The sequence below is a fragment of the Borostomias antarcticus genome (genome assembly GCF_949987555.1).
Source record: "Borostomias antarcticus genome assembly, chromosome: 8".
Taxonomy (NCBI): Eukaryota; Metazoa; Chordata; class Actinopteri; order Stomiiformes; family Stomiidae; genus Borostomias; species Borostomias antarcticus.
The window spans coordinates 18,579,122-18,597,444 of NC_140241.1; the positions used below are offsets into that span (position 1 = coordinate 18,579,122).

The 18,323-nt window shown below is 44.7% G+C and overlaps 2 protein-coding genes across 2 annotated transcripts; both read left to right on the forward strand.

The window, feature by feature from the left end:
- Positions 1–5,815: 5,815 nt before the first annotated feature.
- On the forward strand, positions 5,816–6,625 carry LOC311312536 (transmembrane protein 119-like; the record flags this gene model as incomplete). Its single annotated transcript, XM_084442497.1, has 1 exon — positions 5,816–6,625. The coding sequence occupies one exon, from the start codon at positions 5,816–5,818 to the stop codon at positions 6,623–6,625; it is 810 nt and encodes a 269-aa protein (XP_084298623.1).
- A 6,511-nt stretch (positions 6,626–13,136) lies between these two features.
- On the forward strand, positions 13,137–14,150 carry LOC311312538 (chemerin-like receptor 1; the record flags this gene model as incomplete). Its single annotated transcript, XM_084442499.1, has 1 exon — positions 13,137–14,150. The coding sequence occupies one exon, from the start codon at positions 13,137–13,139 to the stop codon at positions 14,148–14,150; it is 1,014 nt and encodes a 337-aa protein (XP_084298625.1).
- Between the last annotated feature and the right edge of the window lie 4,173 nt (positions 14,151–18,323).

Here is an 18,323-nt window from a genome sequence, read left to right on the forward strand (position 1 = left end):
AATAGTGTATAGTCCTGCAGCCTGTTCATAGAGGACTTCTAGAGGGATTATCAGTGTCTAGTCCTGCAGCCTGTTCAGAGAGCACTTCTAGAGGGAATATCAGTGTCTAGTCCTACAGCCTGTTCATAGAGGACTTCTAGAGGGAATATCAGTGTCTAGTCATGCAGCCTGTTCATAGAGGACTTCTAGAGGGAATATCAGTGTCTAGTCCTGCAGCCTGTTCAGAGAGGACTTCTAGAGGGAATATCAGTGTCTAGTCATGCAGCCTGTTCAGAGAGGACTTCTAGAGGGAATATCAGTGTGTCTAGTCCTGCAGCCTGTTCATAGAGGTTCTTCTGGTTGACCAGACCAGGATACAGTTCAGTGCCAGACTCCAAGGCATTTTTGTTTGTACCAGGCACATTTCATCAAATGCAGGAAGCAGTTTGATCATAGTTCCTCACCAGATGAAATCGGAGGGGCGAGGGCTTTTAAAATGCCGCTCGTCTGTTCGTCTTTGAGATATACCAGAGTCCACCTCTAGGAGTGCTAGCCACAGTCATTTTGAGCCGTGAATCTGTATAGCTCACTCTGATGGCTGGTCGGTCAGTCGGTCGGTCCACATGTGTGTACAGTACATGGTTGCTTGTTTCCGTTGCCAATACCTGTTTACTTTAATATACTTAATATACTTTAGGTCTCAATACAGGTATAGTTCTCTGAGGGACCCTTCTACTTTGCCTGTTAGACTGGTATCTCCCTGTTAGACTGGTCTTTCCCTGTTAGACTGGTCTCTCCCTGTTAGACTGGTCTTTCCCTGTTAGACTGGTCTCTCCCTGTTAGACTGGTCTTTCCTGGTAGACTGGTCTCTCCCTGTTAGACTGGTCTTTCCCTGTTAGACTGGTCTCCTGGTAGACTGGTCTCTCCCTGTTAGACTGGTCTCTCCTGGTAGACTGGTCTCTCCTGGCTTGTTTAATCATATTAGGATTAAATATTAGGATTGTTTCGTATTAATTCAAAAATAAATGTCCATGTTTCCACTCCTTTATTGCATCATGGGTGGAGGAACACAGGTTTACTGTGCACTTGTTTTAGAACAGGATGAGAAAGTGATGCCAAGAGGAGGATAAAAACGTGTCTGAAAATGCTCTGGTGATGAGACTGAATTGCGTCTGACTGCTTGACTGCTGCAAATATGGAAACAACTTTTGTTCTTAGAATAGACTCTGGCTTCCTGTTTGAAGTTGTTGGTTCGGCCTCACTGCGTATCGATCTCCTCCGAGAGATACAGTCAGTCAGTAAGTAACCTCAAAGGCAGAACCAGTGCTTTCTTATCATGACGTCTTTTCTACGCTGTTGCACACAAACTGACATAAGAATCGTTAACGTCCGCTGAACTGAGTTCTGCTGGTTTTTCACTTACCAACAGGAAACAGAAAGGCATGTTTTCACAAGGGCTCCCAGCTCTACAGGCAGTTCACAGGGAAGACTTTGAATCTACAAGTGATTTATAGACCTGGAATTAAAGTCCAATTTACTTTTTAGGATCATTGTTCCCGCACGGGTCAAAGGTCAAGAACACATTTCATTGGCGGTCGCTAAAAATGCATGTGTGTGTGTGTTCATGTGTCGCCCATTGCGTGTTGGTGTGTACATAACAATTAAAGGCTTTCTTTTCCTGTATATGTTGAATAAATATATGGAATACATAAAATAAGAATCGGCTTGTCCTCTGTGTGACATGTATCGCACAACAGGGATCTTATAACCCGATTTCAGAAAATCGGACAATCACATTTTACATTTTCTCGCTTCCCATTGAAATATTTTTGCTGCAGGTCTAGATAATGAAGCAGCTCAGATCTGAGACAAGGCCGGAGCCGACGGCTCATGAGGAACCCAGTCATTAGGGTTAGGGTTCTCAGGAGGAACTCAAGTCATTAGGGTTAGGGTTCTCAGGAGGAACTCAGTCATTAGGGTTAGGGTTCTCAGGAGGAACTCAGTCATTAGGGTTAGGGTTCTCAGGAGGAACTAAGTCATTAGCATTAGGGTTCTCAGGATGAACTCAAGTCATTAGGGTTAGGGTTCTCAGGAGGAACTCAGTCATTAGGGTTAGGGTTCTCAGGAGGAACTCAGTCATTAGGGTTAGGGTTCTCAGGAGGAACTCAGTCATTAGGGTTAGGGTTCTCAGGAGGAACTAAGTCATTAGCATTAGGGTTCTCAGGAGGAACTCAGTCATTAGGGTTAGGGTTCTCAGGAGGAACTCAGTCATTAGCTGCTGTAGGTTTCAATGTCAAGGTGCTCGATAAAACTACATCTTTAGTATCTTTTTTGGGGGGGGGGGGGTCTCAGACACTCCAAGGCAACATTGATGTTTTGGTGATTTTGGTGTCCTTGTATTTACCCATAATGCACACTTCCTGAGCGCTCAGATGTTTGACTTTATAAAGGCTTTTCTTTTTCCTTGGGTTTGTTTTCATATTCGCTTCCCTCCACGTGACAGAGGAGGAGCTCTAGGGAGCAGGATTCCCAGACCTGCCTGTCTGTCTGTCTGTCTGTCTGTCTGTCTGTCTGTCTGTCTGTCTGTCTGTCTGTCTGTCTGTCTGTCTGTCTGTCTGTCTGTCTGTCTGTGTCTGTCTCTCTGTCTGTCTGTCTGTCTGTCTGTCTGTCTGTCTGTCTGCTTCTCATAGACCTCACTTCAACGTGTGTGTTGGGGGGAGAAGTGACACCAGAGGACGAGAAAGAGCTTTGAAGACAAATAGGGAAGTGAGTTGAGTTACTGAACGCAGCCTCACCTCATCACGCTGATGACCATATAAAGGTTGTGTGGCCTTGATGAATCTCAAACACAGTCAGCTGGCCAGACACTCACATTCTTTAGCTTGAGATGCACCATCTTGAGGTGAGCAATAATGCAACGTATTCACACACACCTATGGCTCTCTCTCTCTCTCTCACACACACACACACACACACACACACACACACACACACACACACACACACACACACACACACACACACACAGACACACAGTTGCCTGTAGGCCTACCCTCTCTCCCCCTGAACTGGTCATACACTGCGCGTGTCTCACTATGCCTCTCCACAGAACACCCTCCTCATTGTTTCTGGAAAGGTCCTCAGTGTGTCCCCTCCTGCCCCCCCCCCCCCCCTCCCCCTGTCTGCACAGGAAACATTAACCCTTTCCTGTGAGAGCTGATCACACTGGTCTAGAGCTGTGTAATAAGAGTCCTACTCCACTGCTGCTTTCAGCACAGGGCTCAAGCCTGCACCAGAACTCTGATCCCCACAGCCCTCCAAACCCTAACCCTAACCTTAACCTTAACCCTACCTCTACCCCTACCCCTACCCCTACCCCTACCCCTACCCCTACCCCTACCCCTACCCCTACCCCTACCCCTACCCCTCACCCTAACCCTAACCCTAACCCTCCTAACCCTACCCCTACCCCTCACCCTCCTAACCCTAACCCTCACCCTCCCCACAGCCCTCCTAACCCTCCCCCTCCCCACAGCCCTCCTCACCCCCACAGCTGATCCCTCCCTCCCTTCAGAGACCAGGCTCTAGATCTGGGTGAGGAGAGAGCTGATCTGAGAGAGAGCTGATCTGAGAGAGAGCTGATCTGAGAGAGAACTGATCTGAGAGAGAGCTATTGCACAGGATGTCTAAGCATGCTTAGAGGTGGAGTACTCATGAGGAGAGGTATACACAACAGCAGTCCTCTTCCAGGTCCCAGACAAGGCTAGTCATTGTTTGAGTCCCTCCTGCCGTGCATGTGCTGCCTGTAGCTCCGAGCATCCAGCGTGGGGACAGGAGAGCCCCCCCCCCTAACCCTGCCCCCCCCCCCACACTCCTCTATAAACCACCGCTAACAAGAACAATCTGTGAGGTGGCCAGAGCCCAGGCCTCTCTGGGACGCTCAGCACGGGGGAGGAGAGGAAGGAGGGAGGGGGGGAGGAGAGGAAGGAGGGAGGGAGGGAGGGAGGGAGGGAGGGAGGGAGGGAGGGAGGGAGGGAGGGAGGGAGGGAGGGAGGGAGGGAGGGAGGGAGGGAGGGAGGGAGGGAGGGAGGGAGGGAGGGAGGGAGGGAAGGAAGGAGGGATTTGTCCTGATGGCCAAGAACTTTTTCTGTGCTGGTCAGAGGACCCTCCTGCCTGAAATGTGAAACTGTAGAAGTTACTTGACTGAGGTGGAGCACGCACACTTTCTCTCTGTTCTGTTTTGGACCAGTTTGATTCAGCTTCTGTCACCCCTAACCCTAACCGTCCACCCCAGGGGGCCTGTTCCGTCCGTGTGACCACGTTTATGACGGTGAGTCATCTCATTTTCATCTTTATTCTTTTCAGTTCAGAGAACTTCTCCTGAAGTAAATGATTCTCACAACCCACTATAGAGAGGACATTCTTTTCATAAATACAGACTTCACTATAGACTTCACTATAGACAAGACAGCTAACCTCCCATGATCACTGTAAATAATGTATGTGCATTATGATGCCCCAGGCACAGGTAAGGACAGTTCAGTTAATAGTTAGTGGATGTGTGTGTGTGTGTGTGTGTGTGTGTGTGTGTGTGTGTGTGTGTGTGTGTGTGTGTGTGGAGAGCATGTGTGTGTGTGTGCGTGGAGAACGTGTGTGCGTGTGTGAATAGGTATGTTGGGGGTGAATGGGTGATAAATTAGACATGAATTCCCCTCCCCCATTCCTGATGAGTGCAGGGGCTCATGTAGCCCAGCTTGCACACAGATGGAGTGGAAAAAGGGGATGTGTGTGTGTGTGTGTGTGTGTGTGTGTGTGTGTGTGTGTGTGTGTGTGTGTGTGTGTGTGTGTGTGTGTGTGTATGTGTATGTGTGTGGGGGGTGGGGGGTGGGTCAGGACCGACCCATGCTGCAGCCCAGTCCAGGTTTGGCTTGAGGCGAAGAACAGAATTCATCTCTGCTGAAAGAAAGATTACTGAACATCATAGTCAAGTTTAGCATTATGAAACTCTGCTAACCCTAACTAAACTAACCCTAACTCTGCTAACCCTAACCAAACTAACCCTAACCCTAACTCTGCTAACCCTAACTAAACTAACCCTAACCCTAACTCTGCATGCCGAAAGTGTTTTGAAAGTGACATTCAGTTCCATAACTGAAGCCTCTCTGCTCGGGGGGGGCTGCTTGTTTAAGGAGCTGCTGTCTGCTTTTTTCTTTAAGCTTAATTCAACCTCAGAAAATTACTTAGGGCAACAACATGAAAAGGATACCTTGTTTTTCAAGACGACTTCCTAAATATCTCTTGATCAGAGGCTTCTCTATGAGATAAGGATGAGATAATGAGAGGTTTTCTAGCGTTAATTATTTGTGCTTATTTTTTTTCTTATAACAGACAAATGCAGCACAACAGTTCTGATAGACTAAGGACATCAGATCAGATGACATCCCTCTCACTGGAAACAGACTGATCAGATAGGCTTAGCTTTAGTCATAAAACAATGTGTGTGTGTGTGTGTGTGTGTGTGTTGTGTGTGTGTGTGTGTGTGTGTGTGTGTGTGTGTGTGTGTGTGAGAGAGAGAGAGAGAGAGAGAGAGAGAGAGAGAGAGAGAGAGAGATGCTATGATTGGAATCTAGACATCTCTAATCCCACCTGCCTCTCAGCCCTCAGCTGTTCTCATTCTATAAACGTCTCACGGTCTGTGAAGCAGCACAGCTGTATTCAGGCCTCTATTGTATTTGAATTACCCCGATATGTTCATTAAACTGAGTAAGATATTACACCCAAAAAAAACTAAATCAAGTTGAATAATCCTGTATTTCCTGTGTAGGTGCTGTCAGACATGCGTCCCCTAGCTCTTCAGCTGATCTGGGGTCTGTCTGCGATGCTGTGGTCCAGCAGCTGTCGGGCCACGCCCCTCCCTTTCAACATCTCATTGGAGGGCAGTGCAGAAGGGGAGGAGCCAGGCAGTCTGATCCCCACATCTTTTTTACCTGGAACCAGTGGCCCCACCTCTGAGTCCCCGCCTACCTTAGCTGGCTCCGCCCTCCTGAGCCAGATGGTGCACTTCCTGCAGGAGAACCTGCTCCTCATACTCGTGGGTTTCTTCCTGCTCATCATCATCATCATCGTCGTCTGCTGTGCGGCCATCACGAGTCACAAGAGGAAAATCAACGCCTACTACCCCTGCTCCTTCCCCTCCAAGATGTACGTGGACCAGAGAGACAAGAGTGGCGGCATCAAGCCCTTCAACGAGGTGCCAGAGAAGCCATTGGAGCGGCAGCAGAGTGAGCCGGTGGACTCTGGCAAGCAGCTGCAGGCTGACATCATGAGGGCAGCCAGGAACCTCCGCACCTCCTCCAAGACCGCTCTGGAGCGAGAGGCCAAGGAAGGAGCCCAGGGGGCAGCAGATGGAAGTCCTCAGGCAGAGGAGAGCGCCGCGGACAGCCAGACATCAGATCCCTGTGAGCCGGAGGGGCCGTGTCAGCGGAGCAGCGGTCCAGACCGGCCTGTGACCCCTGCAGAGCAGACAGGCCTGTGGGAGGGGGACTCAGCGAAGGGTCCATCTGGCCCCGGGGCTCACCGGCCCAACAGGAAGAGAGGCCCCCATCGGCAGACACACAGAGGGACTCTTCACCCACCCGCCAGCTGATCACTGGGGAGAAAACAGCCTTTTAACATGGCCCAACTAAATACATCGGCTTCAGTGACCGGAGCAATTTCGCTTCATCCTGCAAGGTCAACAGTATCTCGAAAACTGTCAGCCTTGTTATATAACCCCCCCCCCCCCCCCCCCCCCCCCCCCCCCCGCAACACACACACACACACACACATACATACACATACACATACACACACACACACACACACGGTCCTGCTCTCCAAGTGCGTGTGTGTGTGTATGATGTTTACGTTTACTTTTTTATACCCAAAACCATGCTAATGTTTAGGGTATGGATATGGTTTACTGTAATCTTTCTTCAGAACGTTTGGATGTTGCCTTCCTGTGAGTCCGCGCTGAAAGCATGTCATGGTCTGGCATGTCCCTCCGCTACAGAAAACTATTCTGAGCAAAGCAAACAGATCTGTTTATCATATCGATAGTCAATGTTGACCCTCTCTCTCTAAACATTTCCATTAAGGGACAGCTGTTGCTGCAGAGCTAACACGTGTTACTAGCCAACCCATCAGGATCAGTCCTGTGTTTGTCCAGCATAGCACGGTGTGATGCAACTTGATATAACAGGAAATACTTCACCAACACCGTAAGACCTGCATGACAGGCCAGTATGGCAATGCTGCCACCTAGTGGCCAAATAGTGGTGCTTTTATAACATTCTGTATGCAAGTCGAGACAAATACATTAACATTAGGTCATGTAATAAAACAAAACAATGAAGCGTATTCCTTGTTTACATTTTATTGCACTAAGATAAGGAGTTACAAACCATCAATAAATCAATTAACCTTTTGATAGTTTGCTACCATTTGACATCTACCACATTTAATTTCATAATTGGCCTCAAAACATCTATAGAATAGAAGACAACCAACAGGTCTTCATCAATACTTCCACCACTGCATTCAAGCATGACATCTCAATGGCATGTATCCATGTCAAAATCCAAAATAAAGAGCAAACGTGCAATTATCAAATAAGGCTTGACTCAACTGGTCAGTTCTTACATTGTGCATTTACATGACTGGAGAGGCTAGAGAGGAAACACTGGTTAAACCTGTAACAGGCCTGGAGAAGACTGGGCTATCTATGTCTGACTGAGAGTGGACAAGTCCTGGACTCATATAGGATGAAGACTGGGCTATCTATGTCTGACTGAGAGTGGACAAGTCCGGGACTCATATAGGGTGCCCCAGAGGTTATACTGTAGGTGCTGTAGGTGAAATTGTATGTGTCCCATTGGCAGTGGAAAAGGGGGAACCAGGACTAGATGAAGAAGGTCTCACTAGCTGCTGACTTGCCCAGCAGTCTCCTGGGCCTCCTCCTGTTTGAGACGATAGTCTGCCAGGGCAGCCTTGATGGCGTCCTCCGCCAGCACTGGACACAGAAAGAGGGGACAGTCAGGATGGTCACATACTGGAAGATAATGTCTCAAGTTTCACAAAGAGCAGTGTATAGAGTAGAAGCTAAATAGAATGATGGACATTAGGTTGAAATACAGACTTACTGGAGCAGTGGAGTTTGACCGGTGGAAGACTGAGCTCCTTGGCAATATCAGTGTTCTTGATTTTCAGGGCTTCATTGACCTGAATATGTTTAGAACAAAGCCCAACAATTCATAGATTCATAGATTTAACCATGGGAACAGAGGGAACATGGTTGTTGAATGAACAAATTCAAACTGTGAGCAGCACTGAGCACTAACAGGATGGGAGGGAGTGTGGTGGCGTGGAGCAGAATGTTACTCACAGATTTGCCCTTCACCCACTCTGTAACCAGGGAGCTGGAGGCAATGGCTGAGCCACAGCCGAATGTCTTGAACCTGGCGTCCACAATCTTCCCCTGCTCATTCACCTCAATCTGCCATCAGAGAAGAGGAGACAAGTCCATGGTTTTATTCTGTCTGTGTAAATAGAAGTGTTTGCTTGACATTCACTGACATGATGTGATGCAATCCAGTGATTTCTTGTGATCTCAGTAATGATATTAACCCCGTGAATCCCAGACCATCCAGAGTCAGAGCTTAACTACAGTATGCAACAGTAAATACAGAGTACAGGTGAACTACAGTATGCAACAGTAAATACAGAGTACAGGTGAACTACAGTATGCAACAGTAAATACAGAGTACAGGTGAACTACAGTATGCAACAGTAAAAGAGTACAGGTGAACTACAGTATGCAACAGTAAAAGAGTACAGGTGACAAACGTACCTGGAGTTTCATCACATCTCCACAAGCAGGCGCCCCCACCAGGCCGGTCCCCACATTCTTTGACTTCTTGTCCAGATTGCCTACATTTCTTGGGTTCTCATAGTGATCCACCACCTACAGCATAACGGATAGGTGGTTAGTAGGCATATAGCCTGCATCACATTAAAAACAGTCGGTACTATCTCAAAACAATTTATTGCCAACCACCTTAGAATTCAATCCATCTAAAAAAAAAAAACACCTCAAGGGTTGAAAGGCCTCTTGCATTGCCAAATGAGTTTCAAGGATATGTCATTTTATTTTCTGTATGTTTTCATTTTGTTCTGTTTCATGTGAAACACTCTGTGCATGTCATTTCTTTGCTGTAAAGCACCTTGAGTTGCATTTCTGTATGAAAGGTGCTATACAAATAAAAGTTAATTATTATTAATGGTAGCCAATTAAAATAAACTGATTTGTTACTTTAGGCTACTTGGGTAATGGCTACTTTTACCCCCCCCCCCTCTCCTTCCTGGACTAAATGCAGAGTCATTCTCATGCAGAGTCATTCCCAGGTTATGCAGTGTAGGAAAAACACATTAAAACATATAACACAATAATCTCCTTCAGAAATAGACATCTCAGCAGCAGTTGGTAGATTCTGACTTGGAGATACAAAAACTTGTAATTGTCTCTGATAGACTTCTGAAGCAGATGGGCTCTACTAGTGTGGGAAATGACCAAGAACAAATTCCCTTTTTGCCACACTAGTCTTACCTTGAATATCTGAACCTGGGCCAAATTATTTCAAGCAACAACGGAAAAGCTATATCTACTCTATCCCTTCATACATTCTCTCTTCCAACTTTAGATCATGATGGTGAATCATACCTCAATAATGTTATGTGAATGGTATCACATGATGAAGATAAATAATCCTAATATGAAATACTACTTTAATTACTACTACTTTTAATTTTAACCAGTAATACTACGTTACTAGCAGGTCGCTAACATCTATATTTATTTTATCTAATCACCTAGCATACAACTACCACCTGTATAGTAACGCCTGTGGAATTATGAGGAAGATTTAGATTATCTAGGTGTGGAGAAAGGTCCCGCAACACGGATTTTACTGGCAACTCTTTATTGGTACAAAAAAAAATTAGATTAACCTTCAAAATGCAAAATTAAATTCAATTCCAATTGCTAGCTTATAGCAGGTTCATTAGCTAGCAAGATCTTCCAAGCTCTCGTTTCCAACGTCATTGACCCAAAAGTTGTAGCACAGCTGCTGTTTCAAGCGATTTCAAACAGGGATTAGTTATCAAAGCTATTAACATTAGGAGCAAAGTTACATCTCGTAGAGACACATCAATCCGCTAGCTCGCTAAACAAGTAAAATGATGTACCTTAGATTTAGCTACAGTACAGCTATCATCTAGCTAGATATTTTACCTTCTGGTGATACGCACACTGCACTCTGAACTCTGGAGCAGAAAGCCTTCTGTTTACTAAAACGAGAGGAGTGATCCACTTCTTAGCGACAGCACCTGCCATGTTCACTGAAAAGACGAAACTATACGCACTTAGAAATAAGAAGGAGCGCGTTATATAGTTGTCCATGCGCATGACCATGGGGGGAGGGGCAGACGCTCATATGCAACAGGAAGTACAGTATTATGAAAGTTTAAAGTTGTATGTTTTATATAGAAAATTGGTAAACGTATCTACATAATAAAACCAAAGGAATAACCAACAGTGGCATTGGCCAAACAGCCGCAACCTGGCAAATTTGAATATACAAGTGCTCTCCATGGTCCTGAAAAGGTGTCTTTCTCTATATACCTTGTTCAAGTGGGTCTGTGCGGCACATAATAGTCTATATTGAATGTGTTGTGTAATGTGCTGTTCATGATACGTGTATGTGTTTTATAATGTGTTAAAGGTATAATATGTAGTATGTGGATTATTTCCCCCATCTAGTGTCTAAAGATAAGAACTGCAACAACACAACATATTGGTTGCCAAAATGCCAGAGAATGCACTGTTTCAGTCATACTGTGATAAGATCTTCACTCCGAGAGGAACATAACGAATAAATAAATAAATACAATTTATATAGCACCTTTCATGAGACCCAAGGACGCTTTACACAGTCATAAATAAACAAGACAGATAGACAGACAGACAAGAACAAATCAACACTGAGACTAACTGACTAGTTAACAAACAGACAACTAACTAATTAACTAAATAACTGGCTGACTAATTACTAGCTAACCTAACCAACTACAGGCCAAAGGCCTTGGTGAACAGATGGGTTTTGAGGGCTGATTTGAAGGTGTCCAGGGTTACGTATCTCTGAGGGGAGAGAGGTCCAGAGGGTGGGGGGTGTTAGGTATCTCTGAGAGGAGAGAGGTCCAGAGGGAGGGGGTGTTAGGTATCTCTGAGAGGAGAGAGGTCCAGACGGAGGGGGGTGTTAGGTATCTCTGAGGGGAGAGAGGTCCAGAGAGAGGGGGGTGTTAGGTATCTCTGAGGGGAGAGAGTTCCAGAGGGTGGGGGGTGTTGGGCGTTGCGTATCTCTGAGGGGAGAGAGGTCCAGAGGGAGGGGGCGTTAGGTATCTCTGAGGGGAGAGAGGTCCAGAGGGAGGGGGCTTACGTATCTCTGAGGGGAGAGAGGTCCAGAGGGAGGGGGGTGTTAGGTATCTCTGAGGGGAGAGCGGTCCAGAGGGAGGGGGGTGTAGGTATCTCTGAGGGGAGAGAGCTCCAGAGGGAGGGGGCCACGCTGAAGGCTCTGTCCCCGGCAGGTTGGCAGGCTGGTGCGGGGGTTTGGGTGGAGAGCAGACCGGTGTCCGAGGACCGCAGGATGGGGCATGTTGGTGGAGGAGGTCAGATAGTTACTGAGGGGCAACGGCATGGAGGGATTATATATATATATATATATATATATATATATATATATATATATATATATATAGGCATTAGTATAGTTGACTACCATAGGCCCGCAGGTAAGTATATAGGCCTCTAGCTAGTTCAACTATTTCCAGGAGCTTGCTGTTCAGTGTCTTTTATGTTGTGTGTCTTACAGAGTGGCATTCATGTTATGCATGCTTTGTAATATGTCATATGATAGCAAATATAATAGTCAACATTTTCCAGAAGCTTGCCCGATCGTCTTATTGAGAAGTCAGTGAATAATGTTTTTCACAGTTCTCCCATATTAGCTCAAATGGCTGCACTTCTCTTCTGCTCCCCTGTGCTAGAACAGTACAGTTAGGCTATATATAGGCTATGAATTGTATTTTTTTCCCCTTTACTGTGAAGCTCATTGTGCCGCATTTGTGTATAAAAATTGCTATATAACTAAACATTTCATTTCAATCTATCCATCTCTCACTCTCACACACACACATACAGTTCGCACGCACACACACACACACACACACACACACACACACGCACACACACACACACACACACACACACTCACACATACCCTCTCTCTGAAACAGAAAAACTGTCATTAGTCTTGTCAAAGAGTATCAAAACGGCAATTGGTTTGTGTCTGTGAGATGCCCCACGCATGGTCCTATTCTGGTTAGTTTTAGTTTAGGGTATAACTACAGTAGTTGGTTTAGGGTATAACTAGCTGGTTTAGGGTATAACTAGCTGGTTTAGGGTATAACTAGTTGCTTTAGGGTATAACTAGTTGGTTTAGGGTATAACTAGCTGGTATAACTAGCTGGTTTAGTGTATAACTAGCTGGTTTAGGGTATAACTAGTTTCTTTAGGGTATAACTAGTTGGTTTAGGGTATAACTAGCTGGTTTAGGGTATAACTAGCTGGTTTAGGGTATAACTAGCTGGTTTAGGGTATACGTTATAACAGACTATATAACTGGCTGGCATGAGTTCTTGGCTGAACTCTTCCTGTTCCCTGACCCTGGAGCCAGACCCTACGACTCGTCATCCTCTGTGACTCTACTCTGTTGAGAAATACTTTAGGAAGAAGAAGTGAAGATGGTCAGCAGGGTTAGGGTTAGGAGATCAGTATCAGAACAGAGTGACTGATTACCAGTAAGACAATAATAGTGGCCACAGAAGGTGAGTCCTCTTCTTTTGACAGTTTAAATGAATGTTCTCAGAGAGTTTAGTCATAGACTTTATCAAAGACAAACAGGACAGTATTTTTGTATTAGGCAGAATATTTGGCATAATTCATCAGGGTTTTATTTATTTACTAAAACTGTGTTTTTCCACAAAACAGGACAGGCTTTAACACCATGGCAACATTTGAGTACAGTGATTATGGGGATTACACTGCAGACAATGGGACTGGTGAGACCTTCCCTTCAGTGGCATTCAGCAATAGTAGCACTAACTCCTTTCTAACAGAAACTCTTGTGACAATCAATACCATTATATCCCTGCTGGGCCTGGCTGGAAATGCTTTAGTCATCTGGATTTCTGGCTTCAAGTTGAAGAGAACAGTGAACACCACCTGGTACCTGAGCCTGGCCATCTCAGACTTCTTGTTTTGCGCCTGTCTGCCCTTCAATGTGTTCTACACAGCGACCTCACACTGGCCCTTCGGACTGCTCATGTGCAAGTTCACCTCCTCAGCTCTCTTCCTCAACATGTTCAGCAGCGTCTTCCTGCTGGTTCTGATAAGTGTTGACCGCTGTGCGATGATCACATTTCCTGTCTGGTCACAGAACTCCCGGACTGTGGGAAAGGCGTCTGGACTGGTCGTCCTCGCATGGCTGCTCTCTGCTGCTCTGACTGTTCCCTCGCTGGTGCATCGACAGACCAAAACCCACGGCTCGGCCACACTGTGCTACACGGAATATGGGTCCAGTCACAGAGCTGTGGCGCTGATACGGTTCATTTGTGGGTTTGTGGTTCCTGTCCTGATGATCATCTTTTGCTGCTCCATCCTCTTTGTGAAGTTGATGAGTTTAACCATCAAATCTATCAAGCCTTTCAAGGTGATGGCGGCCCTCATCCTGTCTTTCGTTGTCTGCTGGGTGCCCTTTCACACCTTCGTCCTGCTGGAGTTACACCTGGATGAACACAGCCTGGAGGCAGTCAACACTGGACTGAAGGTGGGCACCACTCTGGCAGCTGCAAACAGTTTTCTGAATCCTATCCTCTATGTGTTCATAGGTCATGACTTCAGGCGGATCCTGAAGAAGTCCGTTTTGTGGAGGATAGAAAATGCAATGGCGGAGGATGGTCGCACAGATAGACCGAACACCTCTAAATCATTTGATAACAAAGCTGTCACCCAAATCTGACAATCACATTTGAAGTTCCTCTTCATGGTTTTGAAATATCAAACAGATTTGATGTGACACATACTTTTATTATCAAACTTATCACAAAAAAAGAAGTTAATCACAGAATATACATAGATAATTTGTTAAACAATATATATTTTGTAAGGAAGAGGTGATATAATTACATGGTGAACTGTTATAATTACAATTTTACTCTGTATATTAATTAAATGGTTTGTCAAATGTCTGGCCATCATTCATTAGATTTTTCCAGAACTTACTGTCCTCTATCAATAGTATTATTACTATTACTACTGTGAGGATCCTGTCTTTAGACAGATGATAGCATGTTAACTTTAAATGTATGAAAACCATCAAAGTTGTAGCTGTGTAGAAGCCTGTGTTGTAGCTATTAACCCTAACCCAATCAGGCATGGTCTCCAGATTTTCCCTGGACAACACTAGCGAGTGCCATCAGCTGCTTCGGCTGGGAGAGCAGGATAGGGCAGGATAGAGCAGGATAGAGCAGGATAGGGCAGGATAGAGCAGGATAGGGCAGGATAGGGCAGGATAGAGCAGGATAGAGCAGGATAGGGCAGGATAGGGCAGGATAGAGCAGGATAGAGCAGGATAGGGCAGGATAGGGCAGGATAGGGCAGGATAGGGCAGGATATGCCTCAGAGTAGCAGACGCTTACAGGTTGAGGAGAGAATAGACAGAACCCAAAAATTTGTGTAAGTCTCACTTCTTCCCCTGATGGTGACATTGGAAATTATTCTTCTAACACCAGAAAAGCATTGAAAACAATACACTGTAAAAGACAATCAACACAAAAGAGGAAGCAAAATCAACCAAAAAAGAGGAAGGAAGAATTAGTTGTCTTGTTCTCTTTAAAATACGTAGCTAGCTTTTGAGGGAAATGAAAGTGACATGCTCACATGCTGTTTTTTGCTTTGCACAGCATCTACCCACAATTACATTACATCAGATTTGCATTGGTGTCACTTCCACTCTCACTCTGCCCACAATGGATTCGAACTCGGGTCCTCTGACTCACAGACATGTGACCACCGCTCACAATCACCGCTTTAGCCATTTATGCCACAGAAAACCTGGTGGTTCGATGGCGCAGGTGGGTGGTACTTATAACACAGATCTAGCCAGCTAGGCCACCAAAAAGCTAGATTTGATGGTGCAGCTGGGCGGTATTTATACTTTTGTGATGGTGTGGTGCCACCATGAATACCACCCATCCACACCATCGAATCTCTAGCTTTTCAGGGGCTTAGCTGGTTAAATCATTGTTAAATTGATGTTCATAAGCGGTGGTTGTGTGTTCGTAAGTCAAAGGACCCGAGTTTGAACCATGTGGGCAAAGTGAGGGTAGGAGCTATACTGATGTGACGAGCGACGTGATGCCTGTGACAATGGTGCCGTGACCCAGATACACAGCTCAGCTCATCCAGCTGGGGTCGCTGTCGTGTGTGGAGTGAATTTAGGGGTCACTAGGTTTTCGGTGCTGTAGGTGGCTGAAGCAGTGTTTATGAGAGGTGGTCACGTGTTCGTAAGTCAGAGGACCCGAGTTGTGGGCAGAGTGAGCGCAGAAGCTACGCTGTGACACCAATGCAAATCTGTAAAGCAATAAACAAAGAAAAATGTAAAGCAATAAACAAAGAAAAATGTTCTCTTGAGTTCCATGTATGTTTTTTTGTTTTGTTTTTTAGAATCAGAAAACGACCCAACGTCTCAACATACACTGTAAAAAATAACTTGTAAGATTTACTTAATAAAATCCTCGTAACAATTTGCACTCACTCTAAGTAAATTTTACTGCTGTAATATCAAGTACAACTCACTCACCAGTATCAAGTAAAATATACTTGCCACTAAACATAACATTTATGAATATTTTAAGTAACTCTTACTACAATACAGTAAGCAACTCTTACTACATTACATACTTGAGTTAAGTTCTATTTAGTTATTGTTATCAAGTTAAACTCATCAAAAAATTAAGTAAATCTTATATACATGTAATGATTACCGTTATAAAGCAAATAAGTAGATTAAATCACTTTTTTCTGTTTGACAATAACTTAGTTGTATCAAGTTATAATTCAATATAATTAGGTAGTTGTTACTAAATTTGTTGAAATAAATGTTACAATAAATAATCATTTTCTCAATGCAATACTTTATTTTAAATATCAGGCAATGTATACATTAATGGCATGTATATAAAATAAAATTAAAATTAAAATAAAAAAACATGCCTGCTGTTCAGTATAATTTAGTTTTGACTTCTCATTTTCTTGTGTGGTTAGTCGCATCTAAATTGTGCAATGACAACATTTTGACTCTGGGGTAGAGCACTTTTAAAACCAATTTCTTTTCTTATAAAAATATATTTGTTCCTGATCCTCTCCATCAGCACCATGGACGACCAGGATCTTGAGGGTGTGTTGAGTGGCATCACTGCGGTTGTCCTGCTGCATACAATTAACAAGAATGACAAATTGTATTCAGAAACAAATAAAAAATAGAACCATTTAAATAATTTGAAGTTACTGCACTTGTGCTATGCAATGTATGTACTTATACAATGCACCTGGTCTGTCCACTGACTATTTTAATGTAATTGTAATGTCCATATTCAATAACTGTCTTTCATTCATTCATTCATTCAGTATATACTAAAATGGACCATCAAGATGGCTCAACGTAAGTTTAAGAGTCAAATCTATTTTCCAATTAACCAGAATTGAGTAAAACAATGCCATCTGGGCACAGCTAGGCCGCACAGAGGCATAACAATGAGGTCTAGCGGGATGAGTTGCCATGGCCATTAAATGGTACCAAAGACCCGTGGCGACACTGGCAACTCGATGGCGCCAATGGCAAATGAATGACAAGCCAGTGGCGTCTGTCGGCACACCAGTGACCTGCGTTGCCTTCACCAAATGTACTCATGCCTGTTAAATAAAATCATGTTTTACCCAGCAATCTTCGAAAAGGTCCTCCTCCTTCTCGCCAAGGTACAGTATGAGAGCGCGGATAACGGCTTCACGTCTTGCTTCAGTGCTTAGGTTCTGTGAACAGATTATTAGTGTGTTAATACTGAATCATTTTTTAAATACAATGAACTGACGGGTGAGAACAAAGTAGCATGTGCCATGATTTACAGGGAGCAAGAGCAATGAGTGGAAGATGGGAGCATAGGCAATTGGAGTCAACGTGTGACGGGATTTGCTATGCAACTATACTATACGTATGGGGCAGTGTGTTGAGAGACAGTATCGTCTCCATGCAAAAAAGTGGACAAGCTCAATTTTAACCAAGCACACTGACCTGACTCAGTTTGCTCAGGAGAGGCCTCAGCTTGGTCCCCACAGTAACCCCCTTGGTCTTCATCAAGGCAATGAGCTTTGGTGTGTACAGGTCCAGTTTGGACAGGAATCTCTGCTCCAGGGGAATTGTAGTAATTCTCCTGAACTCCTCCTTGATCTGAATTGACATTGGATTTACACATGACAGAAAGGCAGAGTCATTATTTATAAGATTGAAGAACATTATCGGGAACTGGCCAAAATAGTGTGATGCAAAAGGGAGGGTAAATTCTGTATACAGCATTTTAAATCATGTCGAAACATATATTAAAGGACCAAAGCTGCTAATTTAAGGGGATCACTCACTCCTTTATGTGACATAGGGCACTATTTGAGTGACCCATAGGAGGCGCCAGTCCGCCATGTCAATATGCGCAATTTGTGCTCGTTTACAATGATCAACTCAACAAGCGCGAATTGTGCATATTGACAAGGCTGTCTGGCACCTCTTATAGGTCACTCGGACAGCGTCCCTACCCACCGACCATTAACATATGACTTTAAACAAGCAGCTACAGACATTAAAACAGTAAAAAGAGGCACACAAAGCTTCCAATTTCAACATTAAGCGAAGAGCATTTAAAGCGTATTAATGTTAATGTGATCAACCCCGAACAGCACTCGTACATTCTGAAAACAAATTGCTAGTTCCCAATGGAGAAATAAACACTTTTAAATCTGCCTACCTCAGCTTCACAAAACAAAGCAGGCCATCGCTCTTTGAAGTCAGCGGCAGCTGGACTACTGGTCACAACCTCCAGCCTTCGGCAGGAGAAGGTTTTGGTCATTTTTTCTTGGATGACCT